This window comes from Porites lutea, chromosome 2, assembly GCF_958299795.1.
Source record: "Porites lutea chromosome 2, jaPorLute2.1, whole genome shotgun sequence".
Classification (NCBI taxonomy): domain Eukaryota; kingdom Metazoa; phylum Cnidaria; class Anthozoa; order Scleractinia; family Poritidae; genus Porites; species Porites lutea.
In genome coordinates this window covers 40,395,780-40,416,646 of record NC_133202.1, presented here as the reverse complement: position 1 = coordinate 40,416,646, position 20,867 = coordinate 40,395,780, and the positions used below count along the sequence as shown (strand labels likewise).

Below are 20,867 nucleotides of genomic sequence, written 5' to 3'. Positions count from 1 at the left end.
TAAAAAAGGGTTCATTTTACCTTCGCATCCCCTCAAGTCGTCTTTTAGTTTGAAGCCGGCCCTGCAATCACAGTTGAAGCTTCCACCAGTGTTGTTACACACGTGTTCACATCCAGCATTGTTTAGGTTACATTCATTGAAGTCTGCGTAAAATTAAGAATTGGTCCTTGAAATAAGTTACATTTCTAACCCTTCTACATCAGCTCTTAATCAAGTTTTTAAATTTAAAAATGAATTATTTAATATATGTCCTAGTGTCATTGGCATGAAAAAGAAACCGATCGTCTTATGGTTCATAGAAAAACAAAATCAACTACGGTTAAAATACATAACAAGGGTTAAATGTCAAAATGTTCCACCCCAATAATGAGTTCTGCTATAAGGAGGCGGTGGTTGTTCAGTTGCAGTGATAAAGCGCTAGTCTGCAGAGTTGGAGGTTACAGAGTTTAAAACAAATGTCAACGAGAAAAAAAAAACAGTTGCATATGTCCAGCAATATATCGGATGATCACATAGGTCATGGCGGTCCCATCGTGGAGTCGGTTAAAAAATGTATTTAATTGATTCTTCGTGTCGTGCATAATACATTGACACTAAATTAAAGTAAGTACCTTATAATAGAGACCAACGATCCAAACAACATGTTTCGAAGTAACAAGGTGCTTTGAGCCGCACTTTCAGATCTTGCAGTGACAAGCTTATAAACTCCCGCGAATTAGGAATTGAAAGAAAGAGACCCTATATAGTATGTAATATACTGGCTTCGATCTAAGAGGATATGAGTCCAAAAGGCTCTTATTGCATAAAATACTTTTAGGGAGCCGTCAGAAAATAGGCATTACATAGACAACACTTAGATAATCCCGCTACTAACCTTCACAGAGGAATAAACTGTTTTCTTGCAGTTCATATCCCTGTTTACACGCGCAGTGGTAGCTTCCTGGAGTATTGATGCACAAACCATGTGCGTAATCGCAGCCTCCATTGTTAGATTGGCATTCATCTTTGTCTAATTACACAATTAAACAGAAAAAGCAGAATTCGATAAAAGTGGTGTAAAACAGTGTACTAATGAAATTAAAGGATTTCATGCACAAAGCTAAGATTTTTATGTAGAACCAAAGGTTGTAGAACTTATCAATGGTCATGGATGGCCAAGCAAATTTGATTGATCGATCGATTGATTCACTTTTATTTGAATACGATAATTTCATAAGTTACATAACTTCCTTACATGAAAGCCGTATAGAAACAGAAGTAAATACTGTACAACTATACTAAAAATATGTACAAATAATAACATGTAGTAAAATGTAGTCAACAGTTTGCCTGCCTACTAGCCAGTTTTCTTTTAAAGATAGCTTTAGATTCGGACGCTTTTATGTCATTTGGTAATGAATTCCACAGCATTCCTCCTCTGTATGAGAAAGACCCTTCACAATATTCTGTTTTTGGAACGTGGTCCAGTACAACATTATATTCCGTATTTCTTAGCGTAGACTTTTAAGGGTTGTTCTCACAGACAGACGAGAAAAGATCGCTTAAGTAACTAGGTACATTTCCAGTCACTGTATCATACATTAATAGACTTAAGTGCCTTTGACGCGTTGAGGCAAGCTCTTCCCAGTTTAGTTGTTTTCTTCCCAGTTTAGTTGAGTTGTTTTCGTACTGCTGAATCACACAAACAAAAAGATAGGAGGAGGCGCAATTGCGAGATACGCATGTTTACGTATAACAAGACACTTAAATCGTGCTTACCCATACAGGTTTTTCCATCATAGGCGAGTGTATAGCCTGGCCAGCAGTCGCACTGGACTTTGAGGTTACAAAGGTTATAACAAACTTGTTCGCACCCGCCATTATCAAGCTGACACAGATCAGCCAAGGCACCTGATTCAGAATGAGACACACATTTGAGATGCAAGTCTATTTGTAAGATTTCTAGGTACCGATACCAGTTATTTTTAGCTTCGTCTTAACTGTCCGAAAATGTTTTATCTAAAAACTAGAACTTTGCTTACGTAAACTTTATGTTAAATATGTTATAATTAGCATTAAGAGGACTTCAATTATGTTGCAGTGGGCAAGTACTAATTTTATTTATGACTAGTGGGAGCGAGTTTAAGGCTTCTGATCGAAGGTCAAAACGCTATCCGCCTCCAAAGCTTGTGGTTTGCGTAAGATTCACGTGATAGAAGGTCAATACGAAGGTAATCAGAGTACGAGTGATAGAAGGTACAAAAGGCTTGTGTGTGATCGGATTGTGCTCTATGCATTTCATTCATTGTTGATGAAGTCCAAATGAATGCTGGCTACATACGTGTCAAGCATGCGTAATAGCAACCTGCAGATTAGGATAGCGGGCTCCTCTAGTCGCCCGCAATTATGCAGTCAGTGTTGACCATTCCATCGTCTCTCCAGTTTCCCATTTGCGTACAAAACTCAACAGACGGAAAAGAAATCAACTATAGCGTTCACTTACCGACTCTCGAGTAGACCATCACTTCACACATTGACAAAATTCCTTCTCCCAACATCTGTACTGACACATATCGCCCTGGGATTGGTGGATCGCAAGAAAGTGTTAAAGCTGCTCCCTGGCCTACGGACGTAACTCGGTCAGAGCATGTGGGATTCTGTAAGTTATCCTCGTTAACACCAACTCTTACTTCAAAATTCTTGAGTCTCTCATAGTGGTTAAAACGATTAATAATCTGCACGTCTAAAACAAACCACAAAATAACAACATATTTTAGGATACAAAAGGCAAATTGCCATATGGCGCTTAGAATGGAAGAATGACCAATTTTGATCTTTCATAATTCATACTTGGCTACGAGGCTCAAAGGAATACAACAAACTTATTATATAATTCATTGCTTAGCCTCAAGCTAATTTCTTTTGTTGTATACCCCTAAGCCTTGGAGGTAAGTATGAATTTTAATACTGTATATCGAAATATTGCTCTTTTATGTTCACAGAGTGCTTCGCTTCGCTAACGTCTTGCAGCATCAAGGAACTATTGGGCTGATGCTTTACTTGTAGTTCCTCAAATTGTCCACGATTTTTCTATTATTAAAAACAAAGTTGGACAAACAGTTTACTCTACACCGTGTCATACGTATCTGTAATCAAATGGTTACGAGTGAAATTAAGGAATAATTTCACGCGCGCTTTGTCCAAATCCTGTGGATTTTTGAGATGTTTACGTAATTGGCGATCAAGAACTCCACGCTCTCAAAAGCTTAGAGCTTAAAATTTAGAGCTTAAAAGACCTCACAATAGAGTACTAAAGTGTGACGTCATAAAAATGAAATTTCCGAAATTATGGGATTTGTCAGGATATTCTGAAAGAACAATGTCAAAGAGGCCTACTTGCCAAAAATGAGCATTTGGGGGCAAATTGTTGCTGAGATCGTAGCCCAGTTATGCTTACAAAACTCCATACAAACCCTTCTAAAATTTTTTGGGTCGACCCCAAAAAAAATTAGAAGGGTTTGTATGGAGATTTCTGAGTATAACTGGGCTACGATCTCGGAGACAATTTGCCCCGAAATGCTCATTTTTGGCAAGTAGGCCTCTTGGACATTGTTCTTTCAGAATATCTTGACAAATCCCATAATTTCAGAAATTTCATTTTTATGACGTCATCACTTTAGTACTCTATGTTCAAAATTGTTCGACAAAATACCTGTTTCAATCCTTCTTGATGTGCTCTTTCATGTGTTTAGGTTTTCTATAGCGCCCTGACATCTTCATTCATAAAATTCTAAAACTTCGTTGCCATCTTGGCACTGAGACGTGCGGAAGGTTTCCATGGCAATTTTTTAATTTCGCATGTAAAATTATGAAAGTTTCGCGCCGATTTATCGAAGTAATTCGTCAAATGATATTAGCAGCATTATTTCATCGGAGCCTATAATTATATTTGCAACTTTGTGACACATTGTAGAATACTCCCACACACCTGTGACGATGTACTCTCTTCCAAGATCAACCCTCCACCATGGATTCTCTTCTTGCTTGGTGTGTGTACAAGACTTACTATCATAATAGGGACCTAAATTGTCATCTACTGCCCTGCTGCTGAAACCATTGTTATCAGTACTGGATTGCTCTGTTGTCTTCTTCAAAGCAAGATCTGCAATGTAATATTAATACTAATAATAACAATTTGATAAAAATATTAATGACAATGACGATGACGATAAAAATTACAATGATAACGATGACGATAATGATAATGATAATGATTATGATGTAGATGGCGGAAATCTTCAAAGGTGATTTTTCAGTTTCAATTGGCTATCTTAAACTCACGCCATCGTATTCCCGAAATTATGATCTTAGACCAACAAACCCTGTGTTTACAGTTATACATTGCACATAGTCAAAATTCACCACTGACAGCTTTAGAATTAACAGATTTTTAAAGTTTTTTGACTGACTTGGTATTTTGATAATTTCTTTATTTTAGTATTTAAGCCATACTATATACAGATTTTAGTAACTGTGTTTTATGTATTTCAATCCTGTTGCTGTAATTCAGTTTTTCACAGAGTTATGGCAGAGACTACAGTCTTTGACCGTAATTAGGCACCCTATTAGAATGAAGCGTTATTAGAATGAAGCATTCATTCATTCATTCATTCATTCATTCATTCATTCATTCATTCATTCATTCATTCATTCATTCATTCATTCATTCATCCAATTACTACTAACAGCAGATGTAAAACATACTTTGGTCAAACTTGGAACAAATGCTGGCGGCAATTTCATTGACAACCTCAAACCTCTGGTCGAGTCTTGCCTGGTCAAAATGGGTGCACTTGTCCAGGTGAACATAGGGATCAGCTGAAAACGAAACGAAGTATATTGAGACGACAATAAATGCCAACTAAGTAATTTCAAAACAATCAGGAAAATACATTAAGATTCAATGAAAACAAACGTAGGACTGATTTTAGGCATGTTATAAAGCCTAACGTTCGTATGAGAGATCCTAAAAAATGATCTTACTAAACACTTGAAATTAAAGCATACTGAAGGCAAAAATTAGATGATAGTCTTTTTTTTTTCAGAAGATTTTATTAAATCTAGCTCTTCATCCTCAAATCAGGATTTCTGAATTTTATAATGGCTTTTAGTTGCGTACACATTTGTAGTTTTCTACTTAAAGGCGAAAACATCGAAATATCTGAGCTAGGAACATTTTCTTACTTGGTATGAAGTTGAATTTAAGGTGTTCCTTGAAGGTCGAAAAGTCAGTGTTTTCACATGCGCTGCTCAGTACAATCTCATCGTTGTTAGCTGGCAGCATGACCTGAAAGAAAATCACTTTTAATCATTAGTTTTCATGTTTTTCTTTTTATGCTTCAAACAGGCAAAAAGGAGATTATCTTGGATAAGCCATTGGGTTTGTTTTTAGATAGCGGGAAGGGCTTTGCAGTGAATGGGGGACAAAAATTTTAACATCTGATTTAGGCCCGGTTCAGACACCGTACTTTTCATGAGCCGAACCTAATTCGAATTAAGACCGACCCAAATTATTTGGGCCGGCTGAATTGATTCAGACGCCGATCTTAATTCCAGCCGAACTAAATTCAGGAGGAGAAATATGCTCATTTCGGTCAAACTGCCTAGAAAATACGTCATAATAATTTATGCATTAGGTTAGGTTCATGAAAAGTTCTGCGTCTGAATCAAAGCCGCTCCAAAGTATCCAAAGGCGAAATTCCCGGCCAGGCTGGGCGAAAAGAACGGCTGAGCCGTTCCAAATTGAAACAGTCGTTCCTAATTGATTGAGACGCCGAACTTTTCATGTACTTATGTACTTAATTCAATGTATTAGGTTCGGCTCATGAAAAGTTCGGCGTCTGAACCGGGCCTAAGCCTACTGGAGCCAAAGTAAACTGAAATGATCTTACTATCGACTTGCCTTTTCTTGGCTAGTCTAGATTTGAAGTTTGCTAAATTTTCACCCTTGATTACACCACACTAACAGCCTTAAATTAGTAATGGTTTTATTAAAAATTGGACAGAAAATTTAAATATCGTTTGCACAGGAAAAAGCTGACTACTAACCCCTGATTGAGTGTTGACGCACTTTCTGCTTCCCACGTGCTGAAGTGATCCTCCAGTGGTAAAACTAAACTGATGGCCATCACATGACGAGTACAAACCAAGTGCAACACCATCAGTTACTTCTCCAACTGGCTGCACGCATTTTCCACTCGTGGTGTGGATTAAGCTACCATTGTCCAGTTTGAATTCTAGCCTAGTTTATAATAAAACAGATGTTTCAAGAGTGACAGTGAATTTTGTTCTTTCCGACATCTACGATCCATGGCTTCTTTGTCACCGCCTTTGGTTTTAACGTCCTTTCCACTGATCTGCAATCTGCTTTGATTCCCATTTCACCAAAAAAAAAAAACCTCATTCGAGTTTCAAATCGGGTAAAGAAAAAGGGAAAGCGAGATTCTTTTATGTTTATAAGTTTTCAGGAAAATCATTATTGAATTTATTAGCAGAAATGTGTTTACCGTGATTCATGTTTTACTGTACGGTAGTGTTTACTTTAGCAATGGATTAAAGTAATGGACAATGCGATAAAATAGTGCTGCAAAGAAATCCTTGATGTAAAAAAAAAAAACATTGTCGTGTTTACTTCTACATAAGTTCTTAAAAGAAATTTTCTCTTAACAAAAACAACGGTTTTCTACAATTACTAAAAAATCTGGTTGACAGGTATAAATTTACGAGCTACGGTTATGCTGACTCAATAGTCTTTCTGCGATGGTTCTCCACAAAAGGGTGTGTGGATCACTTGCCTTGGTAAACATGATTGAGTTAGTTTCTCTTTATAAGTTACAGGCTGCTCACCGACTTTCACTGCATCCCGCAAAAATCATCAATTTATTTCCTTCAGATACACTGTCGCCTCCACCAACCGGATGGATACATTTTAAGGAACCAAAGTGAACTAAGGAGCCTGGTCCATTCACACTTGTTGATCCTAAAGAAGATCATATGTCAAGAACAAAAAAAAAATACCAATTATCTCAGTTTTTACCTGATTTCTAACTACAGGTAAATCCAAGATGGCGGCCATATTCGTGACGTTACAGGTCTCGAGCAACGCCACCACCCATGAAATAATAGCCTCATCTTGTCGAGAAGATGAAAAGCTTTCCACTGCAAAATCTTTTCGAAATACTGCGACATATCAAAAACCGCAAGGAAGAGGATTCATCAACCCACCCCCCCCCCCCCCCCCCGCGTTGTAAAACGGTAGTGGTATGCCTTTGCGTGTATGTCCGAGGATACCTGATCCATCTGAGCGTTAGATCGTTGCTTACACGTGCATGTCTTTTACCGCTAATTCGAACCAGTCCTTTGATTAATCGACTAATCGAAAAACTTTGACAAAAGAGTAGTATTGAAGGGAACGAATCAGCCACCTTGCGGATGAAGCCAATGACATGCAACGTAATTTGGCCATACCTTAACTCGCCAACTCACCTAATGTCCAACATTGGTCGGCTCTTCGTCTTTTAATAGACCTAACGGCCAGGTCACACTGGAAATTCTGATCATCTTGCCTTTCGTCACATGTGCTTTGGATCAAGTTCGTGCCCTGTGATGCTCCGTTTGTATCAATACATAACTGAGAATACGAGTTCTTAAAAGAAAATAGATCGCGTCAGTGGTTCAAGTTTCTAAAATGAGATTTCGCAGTCGTTGTTGCTTTAACAAATAATTACGCCCACATCTCGATAACAGTAATTTAACTAAGAGCGTACGATTTGACGGGACCACGGTACATTTATTGTTTCTGTTAACATTTTTGTCATTATTGCAGGAGAAAAAGTTGACGTGTACTTGCAAAAACATCGCGGAGAAATCTAATAGCCGTCGCCCATTTTGCCTAACATTGGCCGTCGGTAACAACGGGCATCGCAGGTTATTTTTTACAGATGGTAAACCTGTGGAGTTGAACTCAACTTCGCAGGCATACGAAGACCGGAATGGCTTCTGCTTCCAAAGGCTCCTTTCTCATATCGGAACAGTATGGCAACTTCGATGGTTAGGTCCCAGGTATGAATAAAGGTTTGTCTATAGCTGAATCTCAGTAAAGGCTATTATCGATGAAAAAAAATAGTGCGAATATTGCCGACCATTATAACTACCTTGACTTGTCCTTTTGGTGTATAATACCAGCTTTGTCTCTCGTCAGTTTCATTGCATCCTGTCACTTTAATAAGGGCACCATCTGTATCGGAGTCCACGTAAAGACAAGGGCCGTATCTGTCATCAGTTGCTGACTGCTGATTCTCAATCAAGAAATGTTCTTGACGAAAAGAAAAGCAGAAGAAAGGGTGATTCACTTACATGTAGATGCAATACTAACCCAAACTTTGAAAACCTGTGGGAGGTGTTTGATTACAGGTCACAAGGAGTGGCTGGTACCTCGAGATCAGGCGTCTAACAAATATACGGTAGAGGAAGCTAGTGGTTGCCTAAAATGATCAATCTGTTTTTAGCTCCCGGTCCTAGCTTTGAGAGCTAGATTAACGTTTCCCGTGTTGTTCTCTGCCGCCTATTTTTTTTTTTCACCAAAAGCCAAAATTTCCAAATTCCACTCCCATCAGAGATGTGACACACGAAAATCCCCAAGTGAATGGTCTACCACTAAAACATTATTCATTTACTTATTTATTTACACATTTCGCGCTTCCATCCACATTTTACCTGATAGCTGAAAGTCGACATGCGGATTCGGATTATCGTAGTAGTTCTCTGATGTGTCCGTAGGATTCTCTTTGTTCATTTTATTCTTATACCATTCAGTGGAACTATCAGCTCCAACTTTCAAACTGCCGACGGGGTCGTTCAGATTGAAGGCGATTGAAAGGTACAGGCTTTTCCCAAATATTTCCAAATCGACTCCCGCACTAAATATCATGTCGGGAAAGCCATCAGCCGCGTAAGTTGCCAAGGCGAATTCCATTTTAATACTAAGAGAAAACAAGACAGACAGTCAATAGCTTGTCAGCTGATAATTTGTTATGTACTCGGAAAGGGTTTAACAGATATGCTAATATAAATTTTATGGTATTTTGTTTTTCTGTAAGTTTTTGGGGGCGAGGGCTTGTCAGGTTGATAAGCCAGGGCATCTTAGCAGCACCTCGGCTGCCGGATTGGAATGTCACGATCTAATAACACATGCACTCTTCAAAAACAGATGGTCTTTCACTTCTTAGTTATTCTTTAAAGAATTGGATAATGAAAGAGGAAGACGGAGATTTTTTGACTCATTTAGTTATAAAGCGCGTGAAAAGACATTCTGATGCTGCTAGCTACTTGTGGTAGAGTAGCAAAACATGCTTCCCTGAGATTAAGTGGATCAATTAAAGTTTCTGGGAAACTGCCCATCTACCCCTCCCCTAAGCCAACATTTTGCCCGAAACGAGAAGTAAGTGTTAATGTTGGCTTAGGGGAGCGCTTAGAACAGCGATGTATAAGCGCTATATAAATTCCATTATTATTATTATTAGGGGAGGGGTAGGTGGGCAGTTTCTCAGAAACCGGATTAAGTTACCTGTTCACTCTAAAAGCGGTGAGGATAAAGTTGATTGCGCTGCCCACCCAAGCAGTGGCCATTTCTGTCAATTTTAGGAAACCAACTGCAACATCCATTACATTACATAAACCCTTGCCGATTGCCTCCACCAACTTGCACGTGCCTTCACAAAGATGAGCGATTCCTGCAAACAAACATATTGTCACAAAAGGGATACCATGGACTCGTTTCTAGAAAATCTGTGAAATGCTTGTTGAATGCTATATTTGAACAAATGGCGTCCAGTTGTGTCCTACAATACTTTATCGCACATAAATAACAAGTAAACAGATACCAATAAGACATTTACCGAGGGGAAAGACTATGCCAGGTAGTTGAGTGAAAGTCAAAATGTTGTTTAAATTCATAAAGCACAAGATGAAAACCTCTACTGGGAATTCGTCACTTAACCAACCTTCACAACTTCCTCCAACAATTCCTTCACAGATGAATTTACTGACAAAACGTCGCCGCCGAAGATGTTGAGCAAAATTATCGTTGCGAAGTTTTTCAAGTCCGCGCTTCTTTTTCCACCCCTTAAAAACTTTCTTCACTGCTTTGCCAACCTTAGATTGCAAAAAAACCATGAACATGATCAGTGCATCGACAGATAGCAGTTATCTTTCATTAAAAATTTAAAGGGGAAGTATCACTAGAATTCTTCTTCTCTTTTTCTATAATCGGTGACAAAATCTGTTGAGACTAAAACTGCTTTTCTTTACGTTTCACTGACCTCAAAAGAGGGAAATTTAGCTTTTCCTCCCCCGTCCCCTCCATGCAATGTTACGCTGCTGTTCGAGCTAACTACAGAAAACAACAAACACCCCAACTTTAAATGGAGGGGACAGGGGAGGGGTGTGGATTCTTTTGTTCTCTGAAGTTGCCCTATTTGAATACAATGTCTTAACAATTTTTTCGCCGATTGTGGTTAGCTAGGATAGAAACATGAAGGGATGGAAAGAGAGAGACCGCAGAAATTCAGTCTAAGGTAAGAGTGTACACTATTCAATGGTTTTTTACAAGCCTGTCAATACAGCCACCTCGCGTCGCTCCCCGTCTCTGAGAACGTTCGTGAATCGAGAGACGACGTCTCTCGCCCATAGCGTCACTGCCAACGTCAGGAATGACGTAGTATATACTGTATATACAGGCTACCTTTTTAACGGAATAGTTTTCAGTCGCTCCTTGGACAATCAGAGAGCATTACATAAACAAAAGCCCTTTCGTTCTTTCCATAATTACTCGCGATCTTCACTACTTTCTACAGGTCTCACTACTTCAAAGAATAAAGACGAAGGGTCTGTACCGAATGACATTTTGACGTTCCCAAGTAATGCTGTGAAATTTCAAGTTATAGCTTATTCTTTCTTCCAACCTCAGGTACTTTTTCAAAGCTATTCTGTAATACAGGTTGTAGTAAGATAACTTCAAGAAAGACCAGGTTATTCAATGTTGGGGAATTATTTTCCCATAATTAAGTTTTCCTTTTGTAAAGGAAGTTCCTGCATGATGTAGATTTTAGTAGTCAGTGGAGAGATCGCTGCAAGAGCTAGTTCAATCTGTACAAATCAAAATGCAGTGATTATTTCATGGCAGAATGTGCTAAGAAAGGTATTTTACTGCTATGGCACTTACCGGAGCTAGGATATTTTTACTTATCCACTTGCCAGCAACATCCAAATGTCCTTTACAATTTTCCTCTGCTTCCTTGCATTTAAGATTCTTACAGTTATCGCATTTTAGTGACATCTGTCTTTTACAATCTTCCTTTGCCTCCACAACAGCTTCTCTGGCATTCCTCAGTTCTTTTTCTGCTGCATCGAATGTAGCTTGAACGGCTTTGGCGGCCTCGTCCAGGGCCTAGCAAACAAATGAAATGTTTTGGTAGCACTACCTGCCTTTATGAATTTGCCTAATTACGTAACCATCACTCATAAAACACACACCGTAATTTTTGGGAGATATTATAACTCCAAAAATGGAGTAAAAATTTTAGGTACAGGATAACCCCTTTTTGGGGGTTATTTTAACTCCTAATTTAACTCCGAATTTGGGGTCATTTTTACTCCTGAAAAAGAGTTCTTTTTACTCCAAGTCTGGAGTTAAAATTACTCCGAAATGGGGTTATTTGTACTCCTTACATGGGTTGTTTTTACTCTTTTTGGAGTTAATTTAACTCTGAAAGTGGAGTAAAAATTTTAGGTACAGGATAACTCCTTTTTTGGGGTTATTTTAACTCCTCAATATCTGGGGTCACTTTTACTCCTGAAAAAGAGTTCTTTAAACTCCTTTTTGGAGTTAAAGTAACTCCACGAAAAATAACTCTACTATAAGGAGTTAAATTAGTCCCACTAGAGGAGTTATTATAAATCCCTGAAAATTACAGTGCACGACACAGAGATCTGCTCCAGTCTGCTCCTGGTGAGAAGTACCAGGAATCGTTTAGGTACAGCGAAGCCACAATATGGAAGGCACTGTCGCCAATAGACATAAGAGATGTGAGCGTCACAAGACCTAGAAATGCAAATTAGATGCTGACAGGTACTGATTATTCTGCACGAGTGTTATCTTGTACAGGTTTATGCACGCTATTTGTGTCACGTTGAAACATTGTTTACAAAGAAACGGATTAAAGTCTCATTTCGTAATCTTAAGTACCTTAACATTTCTAAAAGATAAAAAGAATTTGGTTACGGTACTGTCAATCGCAATCATCATCATAACAGATGCAGGGAATGCCGGATTAAACGGAGACAGAGCAAATCAAAGTCTTTCTCACCTCGTTTATTCCATCCAAGTCCACCGTTACCCTGACGTAAAATTCAGCGCTGTCGAAGGTTAGACTGTAACTTGCAGATACAAAAACTTCAGCTTTTATAAGACCGAGAAAATCTCCCTGAAGTAGTAACTCCATGTGGGTCATTGTAAGGTTCATGCGGCAGTAAGTTGAGATTCCTAGAAGCTCCGTGTATCCCTCGATATACGCCTAATTGTGACAAAGTAATACCAAAACTATATACAAAGCATTACTTTTAACAGATTCAGTATTAACAGTTTAAGAAGAAGTACAAATAGAATCGAAATTAAGTAGTTTGAAAACTGAATAACTTACACAATAACTTGTACCTTGAGAAACATGAAAAAGCGGCCCATATACGAACTGGAAAGTTAGCGCGGAGTTGCACTGCCTGATGTACACTGAAAAACAAAGTGAAATCTCACCTCAAGGTAGGGCGGGGACTGTCTCGCGTCAACATAAAACCATGGCCCTTGGCTACTGTTGGTTGGACTTCGAACTATTTTGGCAATGCCTAAAATATCCACTGGGTCAGGCTTCAAATCCACAAAAATTGCCTAAATAAAAATCAGTAAGACAAAGGTTTTAATCAGATAATTATCCAATCAGAAATGACTGAGGTGGGCGTGGCAGGTCTCGTGCAAGTGATGTTACTGAAACGTTTTAGGAGTGAGAATCAAAATCTCTTTTCTATTAAGCTGGTCTAATTCAAGCGTGTTAGCTAAAGGAGGAATAATTTGAAATGAAGCAAGGAAAAAAAAAAAGAGTAAAACAAGCATTACCGATCACCCCGTTTCAAAATAAACTGAGTGATTTTTTTTTCGCGATGAGATCGCAGAAGGATTGGAGGAAATATTGTATCACTTGAGAGATATAGAGTCCCATTTACCACAAACGGCAAACGTCAGATAGAAGTGACAATTTCTTAAATAGAAAATGAGCAGATAAAAACAGTCCAAAACAATTCCTATGGATAAAACGGGCTTGAAACTTAAGGTGTTCATTAGACATCAGAGATCGGAGAATTTTTCGGCTAACGTTCGGTAGCCTAGAACAATTTTTATTCAGAGGCGGGGACTCTTCAAAGTATTCCCCTGTTCTCCTTTCTCCTGCTACTAGAACTCTTAATGAAAACCCTGGAAACTACTACTTTTTTGTAGAAGTAATCATTGTGATGCTAGCAGTCATCAAGTCAAAGAAACAGCTGTCTGAAGGAAATCTAAAAAAGGGGATTTATCAAGATTCCTGCACTGACCGCCATATTCGTATAGAGTACTTGAAAAATACTGAAATGCGGCGCGACAGATGTATACAACTCACCGTTTCTGATAACGTGACATGCGCAAAAATCCCCCATCCCAGAATGTTGACCGTTCCTTTGATCATGAAGCCTTGGTAGATATATGGACCACCAGCGACTCGCAAGTCAAAATCTGCTGTCGCGTATGAACTCTACAAAAAACAAATGCTTAGACATTAAATTCTCGGATAATTTTCCCTATTCTTTTTTATACCATCCAATGCCAAAATTGCAGACCAAAGGAATAAAACTAGATTTGCGTTTGCTTTTAAAATCTTTTATATCTGAATTCAAATTTCGCACAAAGCCTGGATTATACAGAAAGTTAAGTGTCGCAGGGAGGCTGGGTAGAGGGGAAAAAAGGGGAGAGGGACGATCGGGAGGGGAAAGGAAGGAAGACATCCTCGGAGAACGTTCTTCCCGACTTTTCTTGTGACCCGACTGACTGCCCCTGGGTCTCCGAGGATGGAATCGAAGGAAGAGAGCCTTCCGCATTTTCTCTCTTCTTATCGTCCACCACATACCTATTATTTTTTATTATTGCTTTTTTTTATTTTGGAATAACCAGCGTTCGCTTCTGCGGAGGAGAGAGTTCCCTAGGTATTGGAGACTGGCTAAGAAATGAAAAATTGGGTCTTGTCGTCGCCGCCGTGTTTGCTTGAGCTCGCTATTGCCAGGGCACCTAAGTGTCGGTATTTGATGAGGAAGCCTGAATGTCTTCGTGAGTAATAATTCAATGCATGTTTACTTAGTGTGTAAAGTAATACGTAATGAGAACCTATATCAATATTACCTCAGCGCCTTCTGGGAAGCCTGTAGCTGCAATGGGTGGTGGAAGCTGAAATGTTGCTCCAAATAATCTAAAGACTTTTCCCAGTGTTAGCGCTGTTATAGACGCGTAGAAGAACTGTGGCTCCCCAACACCAACGTATCCGCTACCTCCAAAACAATGACCCTGAGAGTAAAAGATTGGTTAGATTTTTGGTAAGTACATGATCGTTTTCACTTCCGTTTATAATGAAACGGCAATTTGACGATTTGGTCAGGCGATATTCACACGGCTAAACCAAGTGGATTTTTAGACTCTCCGGAATTTCTTGACTCCGTGTTTTGCGAAACGTTTGTTGGAAACTAATTAAGTAAAGTTTGTTTCTTCAAACAAATTTGTTCATTCTGTTGAAGTGACTTAACACAACGCTTTAAAGGAAAGACCTTCATATAATGGAGAGTTTCTTTGTCCCAATAGAAAGCTCAATATAATTTTTCTCTATGCTGTGACGGGTTAAGGACAACAGAAACTTTCTTGTGACCCGAGTGAAACGCTTTCATACTTGTTAATCCTGCCCTTCGGACGCCTGAGTTGTGCACTGACACGATAGATCTTATCTGCGAGATCGTAAAGTTTTTTCGTAATTTATATTAGGCCCCTTTGCCTGACCCAAAAACTGGAAATTACAGAAATAACGGCGTAGTTACCTCTCAGAAGCCCGCTTTATATGGACAACGAATAATACAAGCTGAGTTTGCTGTCGGTGACCCTTTGATGTCCGTGTTAACTATGTTTTATTTTACTATAGAGTGGAAGTCGGCAACCACTTTAATCCCCCCCGCCCCTCCCCCTAAACCTGGATTCGAAAGATCTCAGCCACGGTCCTATCTTAAGAGCGCAATTGGATTTTATTGCCTTTAAATCAGAAATACTGATTCTGGGTGAAAACGACATTATCGTAATTTTAAGGTAAAATTGACACTCACGTCATCATTAAAGTCTGCTGGTATAAGACAGTCGTAACCAAATTCAACTGCCATTCCAAATTGCACACCAGTTATGGGTATAGGCGCTCCAACTTTGTAAGTCAGCCTGTCAAACAAAGCCCAATATGTATCAAACCTTTCTAGTCTTTTCATAGGACTGAATGTTCGAATTTATTGACACTGGCGTGAATCCTAAAATCCTGTTCATATCTCAAACAGAGCCAAAAGGCATCGGTCTTCAATCAGGGAGGGTACTTAACAAAGTTTTGATTAGGGGGATGCTCCGCCCAGGGGTCTAACAGTAACCTCTTAACCATTCATATACCATTTTTGACAGAAAAAGGTACTCCTTTCGTATACCTTAATTCCATTGACAAATGGTACTTTCACATACGTAGTTAAGAACTTTGCATTAATTCCTTTTAACTGCTGTAAATCCATTGTATTTTGAATGTGAATAAATCACAATACCCAAAAGTTTTCTTAACTATTTCACAGCCATAAAGTCCTACTGTAGCCCATTTTGGTCATAGCAAAGGCCAATATGACAGATTTCATATACTTCAACTCGTCAAAGCCCTACCCTTTTATATACCTGAGGCCTGAAAAAGGTACCCCTTTTGGGTGGAGCCTCTCAGAATGACCCATTAGAGGGAATACTACCTTCCTGGCTTTGATTTAGAGCGCTACTCTTGCAATTCGGTGGCCCAGAGTTCAAGTCCCGCTCTGACAGCTAGCTTGATTTGTTCAAGGTAGTCACGAGTTCAAATTATCGGCAACGCTTGTTAACAGCCAACTGGTTTGTCTCTAAACCAATTCTTAACCTTGTGAAGTTTGGTGTTAAATTATTTGTTTCGGGCAGTTTCTCCACCCCACTAGCATTAGTGCTATAAATCGGAAACATCATCAACATCATCATCATCATATTCATTTTCATTCTCCTCCTCCTCCTCCTCCTCCTCCTCCTCCTCCTCATCCTCATCATCATCATCGTCATCATCATTATTATTACGTTGTAACCAAATTAAAGTGAAAGATATGTAAGTTCCAACAAACTCCCATTTAATCGACGATAACGTCGCCAGTGGAGACAGCCGAGACTGGTCCCTCTTTCGTTTTGATATACAGTAAGTGAGTGCACAACGCGTGCTGTTAGCCATGCAGCAGTGTTTTTATTAAATGAGATACCGTCTTACCCAACAAAAATATCCCCCATAGATAACCAATCAATCCAGTAAGCCTTTCGCCACATTCCTCGCATACCCAGCTTTCCGGCTACTTCTTGCTCCAGGAAGTCGTACTCTAACACACCAAACAGGAAGAGTTCATTGCCGGGAGCTTTGATCCCGTCACGCTCGATCTCTCCATTAACAGGAACTTCTATTTCAGCGTGGAAACCCATCTTGGTATGCGTGTGTGTGTTGTTGAATTCCGCCTAAGAATAAAACCAGAAGAAACATGCAACCAATGGAGAAGGACGAAAAAGAAGTTCACTATGAAATGGCCGTGACATGTACAATTGGATTGATACAATGAATACAGTCGGGAACCTCGATATAACGAAGGGCTAAGCGACTGGCAAAATATTTTCGCTATACCAAGTATTTCGTTATATGGAGGGCCAGTTCGTTATGTCAAGGATCCATTGAAACTGCCATTGAAATGATTTCAGCATAATTGCCTCGACCCACTGACTAGGACAAAGTGTCATAAACTGCGAGCACGCTCTCTGGGGCGCCATGGCGGCGAGGCGATAGAGGAAGGAGAGCTTGCTAGCAGGCTGACGCGGCATGGTACAAGGTACGTACTTGATAAAACATTTTTCCCTTTAAAAGGCAAATGACAATTTTACCCCACCCCAAAGAGGAATTTGCATTTTTTTGCCCCCTGCTGCAAACACGTCGAATATACGAGTTACCTTTACCATACCTAAAAACATTTGGACATAAATTTTTCGATTATAAATTTAGCAAAGAATATCTACGTAGTTGCACTGCTGAATAGTTTACTAAAATGCTAATTTTCTTAAATCAAGCCTAAATAAATCCAATAACACTCACCTCAACATATAACTCAAGCTTGCTAAAAGAAAGTCCTTCACAAATGCGAATATTGGCAAATCCTGTAGCGACTTTGATCTTTTTCCATTCAAAATTTCCAGTTATATACCATTTAACTGTTGGTCCTAGAATCATTTTGACAATTTCACAGAATTTGTTGTTTTTGCAGTCTTTCGGTAGAACAAGCTGGGCCGCAGCATAGATTCCATTTGGAACGCTAGTTGTTACCAAGCTGTGAAGAGGTTCTTTAGAAAACGTAGTTTCTGCATCAACTGCTAGTTGCTGAATTCCAAGTATTTCAGGCACTTGAAACGATATTCCAATCTATAAAAACGAAAAATTTTACCTTCAAAAAGAATATGTAATACTGTATTGGTCCTTACTTCCGCGATTTCGCGAGACAGTATTTCGCGGGGTTTTATTTTCGCGACTTCAATAGGCAACTATGAAAAAAGTTATTAAATTTCACGACACAAGCGTTCTCTACTTCTTCTTATTTTCCACAAAGGTCTGAACTTTTTAACATTTATAGATAAACTGGAGCAAGCCAAAGGCATATTTAAAAGTAAACTTTTAAGCGTGTTTAAACGTTATTTAACAACAGAAAATACAAAATGGAACTTGTGTATTGTACTTGTACATTTGTAGTTTTAAAATGTTATGAATGAAGATTTCAGGACATTACGAAAACCTAACCACACGAAAGAGTACATCAAGAGGGATTCTAGCAGGCATTTTGACAAAAACTTCAGAAACTTGCAAACTCACACCTAAATATATGCTTCTAAACTTTTCAGTGCGTGGAGTTCTCGATCGATCATTACGATAAACATATCAAAAACACACGATTGTGAGCTTAATTTGTCACCCATTATTAGGATTTGTACAAAACACGCGTTAAATTATTCGCTTATTTCATTCGTCACCATTTGATAACACATACTAATCATTTTTTTCTTTGATTTGAATTTTCTATATGGTTATTTAAAAAATTTCGCAAGTTAAGATGCGCGGGAATTTTTATTCGCCGGGTCTTTACTTTCGCGATTTTTTGACAATCGCGAAAAACGCGAAATTAAAGACTCGCGAAAATAAGTACGAATAACGCCTCGAATAAGGTACCATATTGCCGATAAAAAGGGAGAGTGTTCCAGGCCTCTCCCAGTTTTTTTTTTAAGCCAGTTCTCTACCCTATACTGTTTTCATGGTTTGTTCTCAGCTAACATTACATCTACATCATATGAAACGGCCGCTTATCGGGTGTTTCTACTCTATTTTTGCTGAGCAAAGCGCAGGGAAACGCGCATAAAATCCGCCTTCTACCAGGCATGGTGCCACTGCCTATGTGATGGGATCTTGCGCATGCGCATGGTTATGGTAATTTTGCGGGCCGTTTGGTTTCTCGTTTAAGACTGGCATAATTAGTGTTAGTACTCAGATTAAAGTTAGAATTACCTTCCCAAATCCACACGTAACGACCTCCATGTAATATAAACATGCCAAACCTACCCTTTTAAAAGGGCGTATGAACAGGCGGGCCGCAAGGAACTTTTTCAGTGCTTTTAGATTGACATATTCAATTATTTTTTTAAACAGTTCTAAATGTTTCCTTTTTAAAGTCTTTTTTAGCTCTAGGTTGTAGTTTTAACTTTAATTTTTAATTATTTTTAAAACGTTGTATTTATAAGCCATTTTAATAATATTATTGTAAGCCACTTTTATATTTTAGGCAGGTTTTTATCTCTGTGAAGCACTATAGGACATTATTTTTATGGATATTTAGTAAATTAACCCCTTTCGGCGGCTAGTGTATCGGAGGATAATGCCCGCGGCTGTCCCAAAAATACACATTTGAAATTCTGTGAAATTTTGATGACAATCTCTCAGCCAAGGGCATTATCATCCGATATACCAGCAAGATAGAAAGGGGTATATTTATTTTATAATCCTCTGAATAATTTTTTTACATCTTTACATGTTAAGAGAGAAGAAAAACAAAAACAAGAGGTGAGCGCGCGTGCGAATGACGCAAACAAGCACATTGATTGGTTGATTTTTTTTTTTATTATTGAAACTGTGACTGGACCAGGGCTTGCCAGGCTGTCATGTCAAATGAACTCTCGCAACGGCCCATAGATCAAAACTCGAAAAAGTAGCTCTTTAGTTTATATTTTACCGACATCACTATTTGAAAACTACTCAAAAAATTGATAAGTAAAGAGAATCCAACCATATCACTAACTGCCGTTGCAAGGGGCTAGAAAAGTAATGATCACAACTATGGAACACAGAAACTGAAAAATCTGGAGCAGTTGAAGGACTTAAGTGTTACAGTAGTGGGCTGTTGGCAAAACCTGGATTTGTTGCAGCGGATGGAAGATGAGGAAGTCAAAGAAGGAAAAGGTAGAAGAAATAATGAGGCCCATCTGTAAGAACAGGTTGAACTGACCGGAATTTACTTTGGTAAAACTTATTAGTCGTCTGATAATCGAAGATGACTCGAACTGCTGCTGGTTGCGAATTGTACGACTCGATCAATTTATCGCTTTCATGGCCCGCTACCCGTTTTTTCTCTCTTTTCTCCATGCTGAAAGTAACAAAAAAGGCTTATTTTCGTAAACAACTTTGAAGTATTCTTTTCCATAGCTAACAGCTATGACTGCGTAAAAAGCTGTATTCAAGTTTCTGTTCAAATGCATAAATATTAAGCTTAATTCGTAAAGTTTGGTCATCTTGGATTCATAGCTTATTTTATTGATTTTTTCTGTATTTTCCGGAACTGTCAGTTGCGAATAACTCAAACATTTTAGTGAAACTGGATCATACAAAACAAGTTTGTTTTTACTGCTTTCATTTTAAATTATAAAAGAAGATAAAAACTGAAAATAGACTCACTTTGTCATGCCTTCTTGCCAGTGAAAAATCGTAGGGAAAATATCGACACGGACGGGGTGTATTGCCTGACACCCGCCTTCCGATTTGGTACCACGTGACCCCAAAAAGCCAATAAAATCGCGCGAAAATTAATCAGTGGATTATAAAATGCTATATAAGTAAATAAATATTATTATTATTATTATTATTATTATTATTATTATTATTATTACATCTTTTGTTGCAGAAATAGGAACTAGGATAGCCCAGACTTAATGCAATTTTGATTTCTTTTCTTTCTTTTTTTTCTTTTTTTTTCTTTTTCTTTTTTGCTTTTGTTTTGTTTTGTTTTTTTCAATAATCCAATCTCAAGCAGCCAATTGTAAATTGCCTATACGTAGCGAGATTTACAATTGTACATTCAAAAACACAAATAAAGTTTCCATTATTATTATT

The 20,867-nt window shown here is 38.5% G+C and overlaps 1 protein-coding gene across 1 annotated transcript in view; it reads right to left on the bottom strand.

Moving 5' to 3' along the window:
• Window positions 1–20,867, bottom strand: part of LOC140926198 (uncharacterized) — a 42,483-nt gene that overhangs the window by 9,232 nt on the left and 12,384 nt on the right. Inside the window, exons 10-31 of the mRNA XM_073375978.1 lie at window positions 17,538–17,861; window positions 16,674–16,912; window positions 15,478–15,583; window positions 14,516–14,677; window positions 13,743–13,874; window positions 12,848–12,979; window positions 12,405–12,611; window positions 11,261–11,485; window positions 10,041–10,191; window positions 9,605–9,770; window positions 8,755–9,020; window positions 8,193–8,353; window positions 7,525–7,684; window positions 6,886–7,018; window positions 6,088–6,280; window positions 5,224–5,326; window positions 4,744–4,857; window positions 3,968–4,141; window positions 2,483–2,722; window positions 1,759–1,890; window positions 875–1,009; window positions 21–143 (exon numbers count right to left, since the gene is read on the bottom strand). Coding sequence (XP_073232079.1) covers window positions 21–143; window positions 875–1,009; window positions 1,759–1,890; window positions 2,483–2,722; window positions 3,968–4,141; window positions 4,744–4,857; window positions 5,224–5,326; window positions 6,088–6,280; window positions 6,886–7,018; window positions 7,525–7,684; window positions 8,193–8,353; window positions 8,755–9,020; window positions 9,605–9,770; window positions 10,041–10,191; window positions 11,261–11,485; window positions 12,405–12,611; window positions 12,848–12,979; window positions 13,743–13,874; window positions 14,516–14,677; window positions 15,478–15,583; window positions 16,674–16,912; window positions 17,538–17,861 — 3,778 coding nt within the window. The remainder of the gene's footprint in view (window positions 1–20; window positions 144–874; window positions 1,010–1,758; window positions 1,891–2,482; window positions 2,723–3,967; window positions 4,142–4,743; window positions 4,858–5,223; window positions 5,327–6,087; window positions 6,281–6,885; window positions 7,019–7,524; window positions 7,685–8,192; window positions 8,354–8,754; window positions 9,021–9,604; window positions 9,771–10,040; window positions 10,192–11,260; window positions 11,486–12,404; window positions 12,612–12,847; window positions 12,980–13,742; window positions 13,875–14,515; window positions 14,678–15,477; window positions 15,584–16,673; window positions 16,913–17,537; window positions 17,862–20,867) is intronic.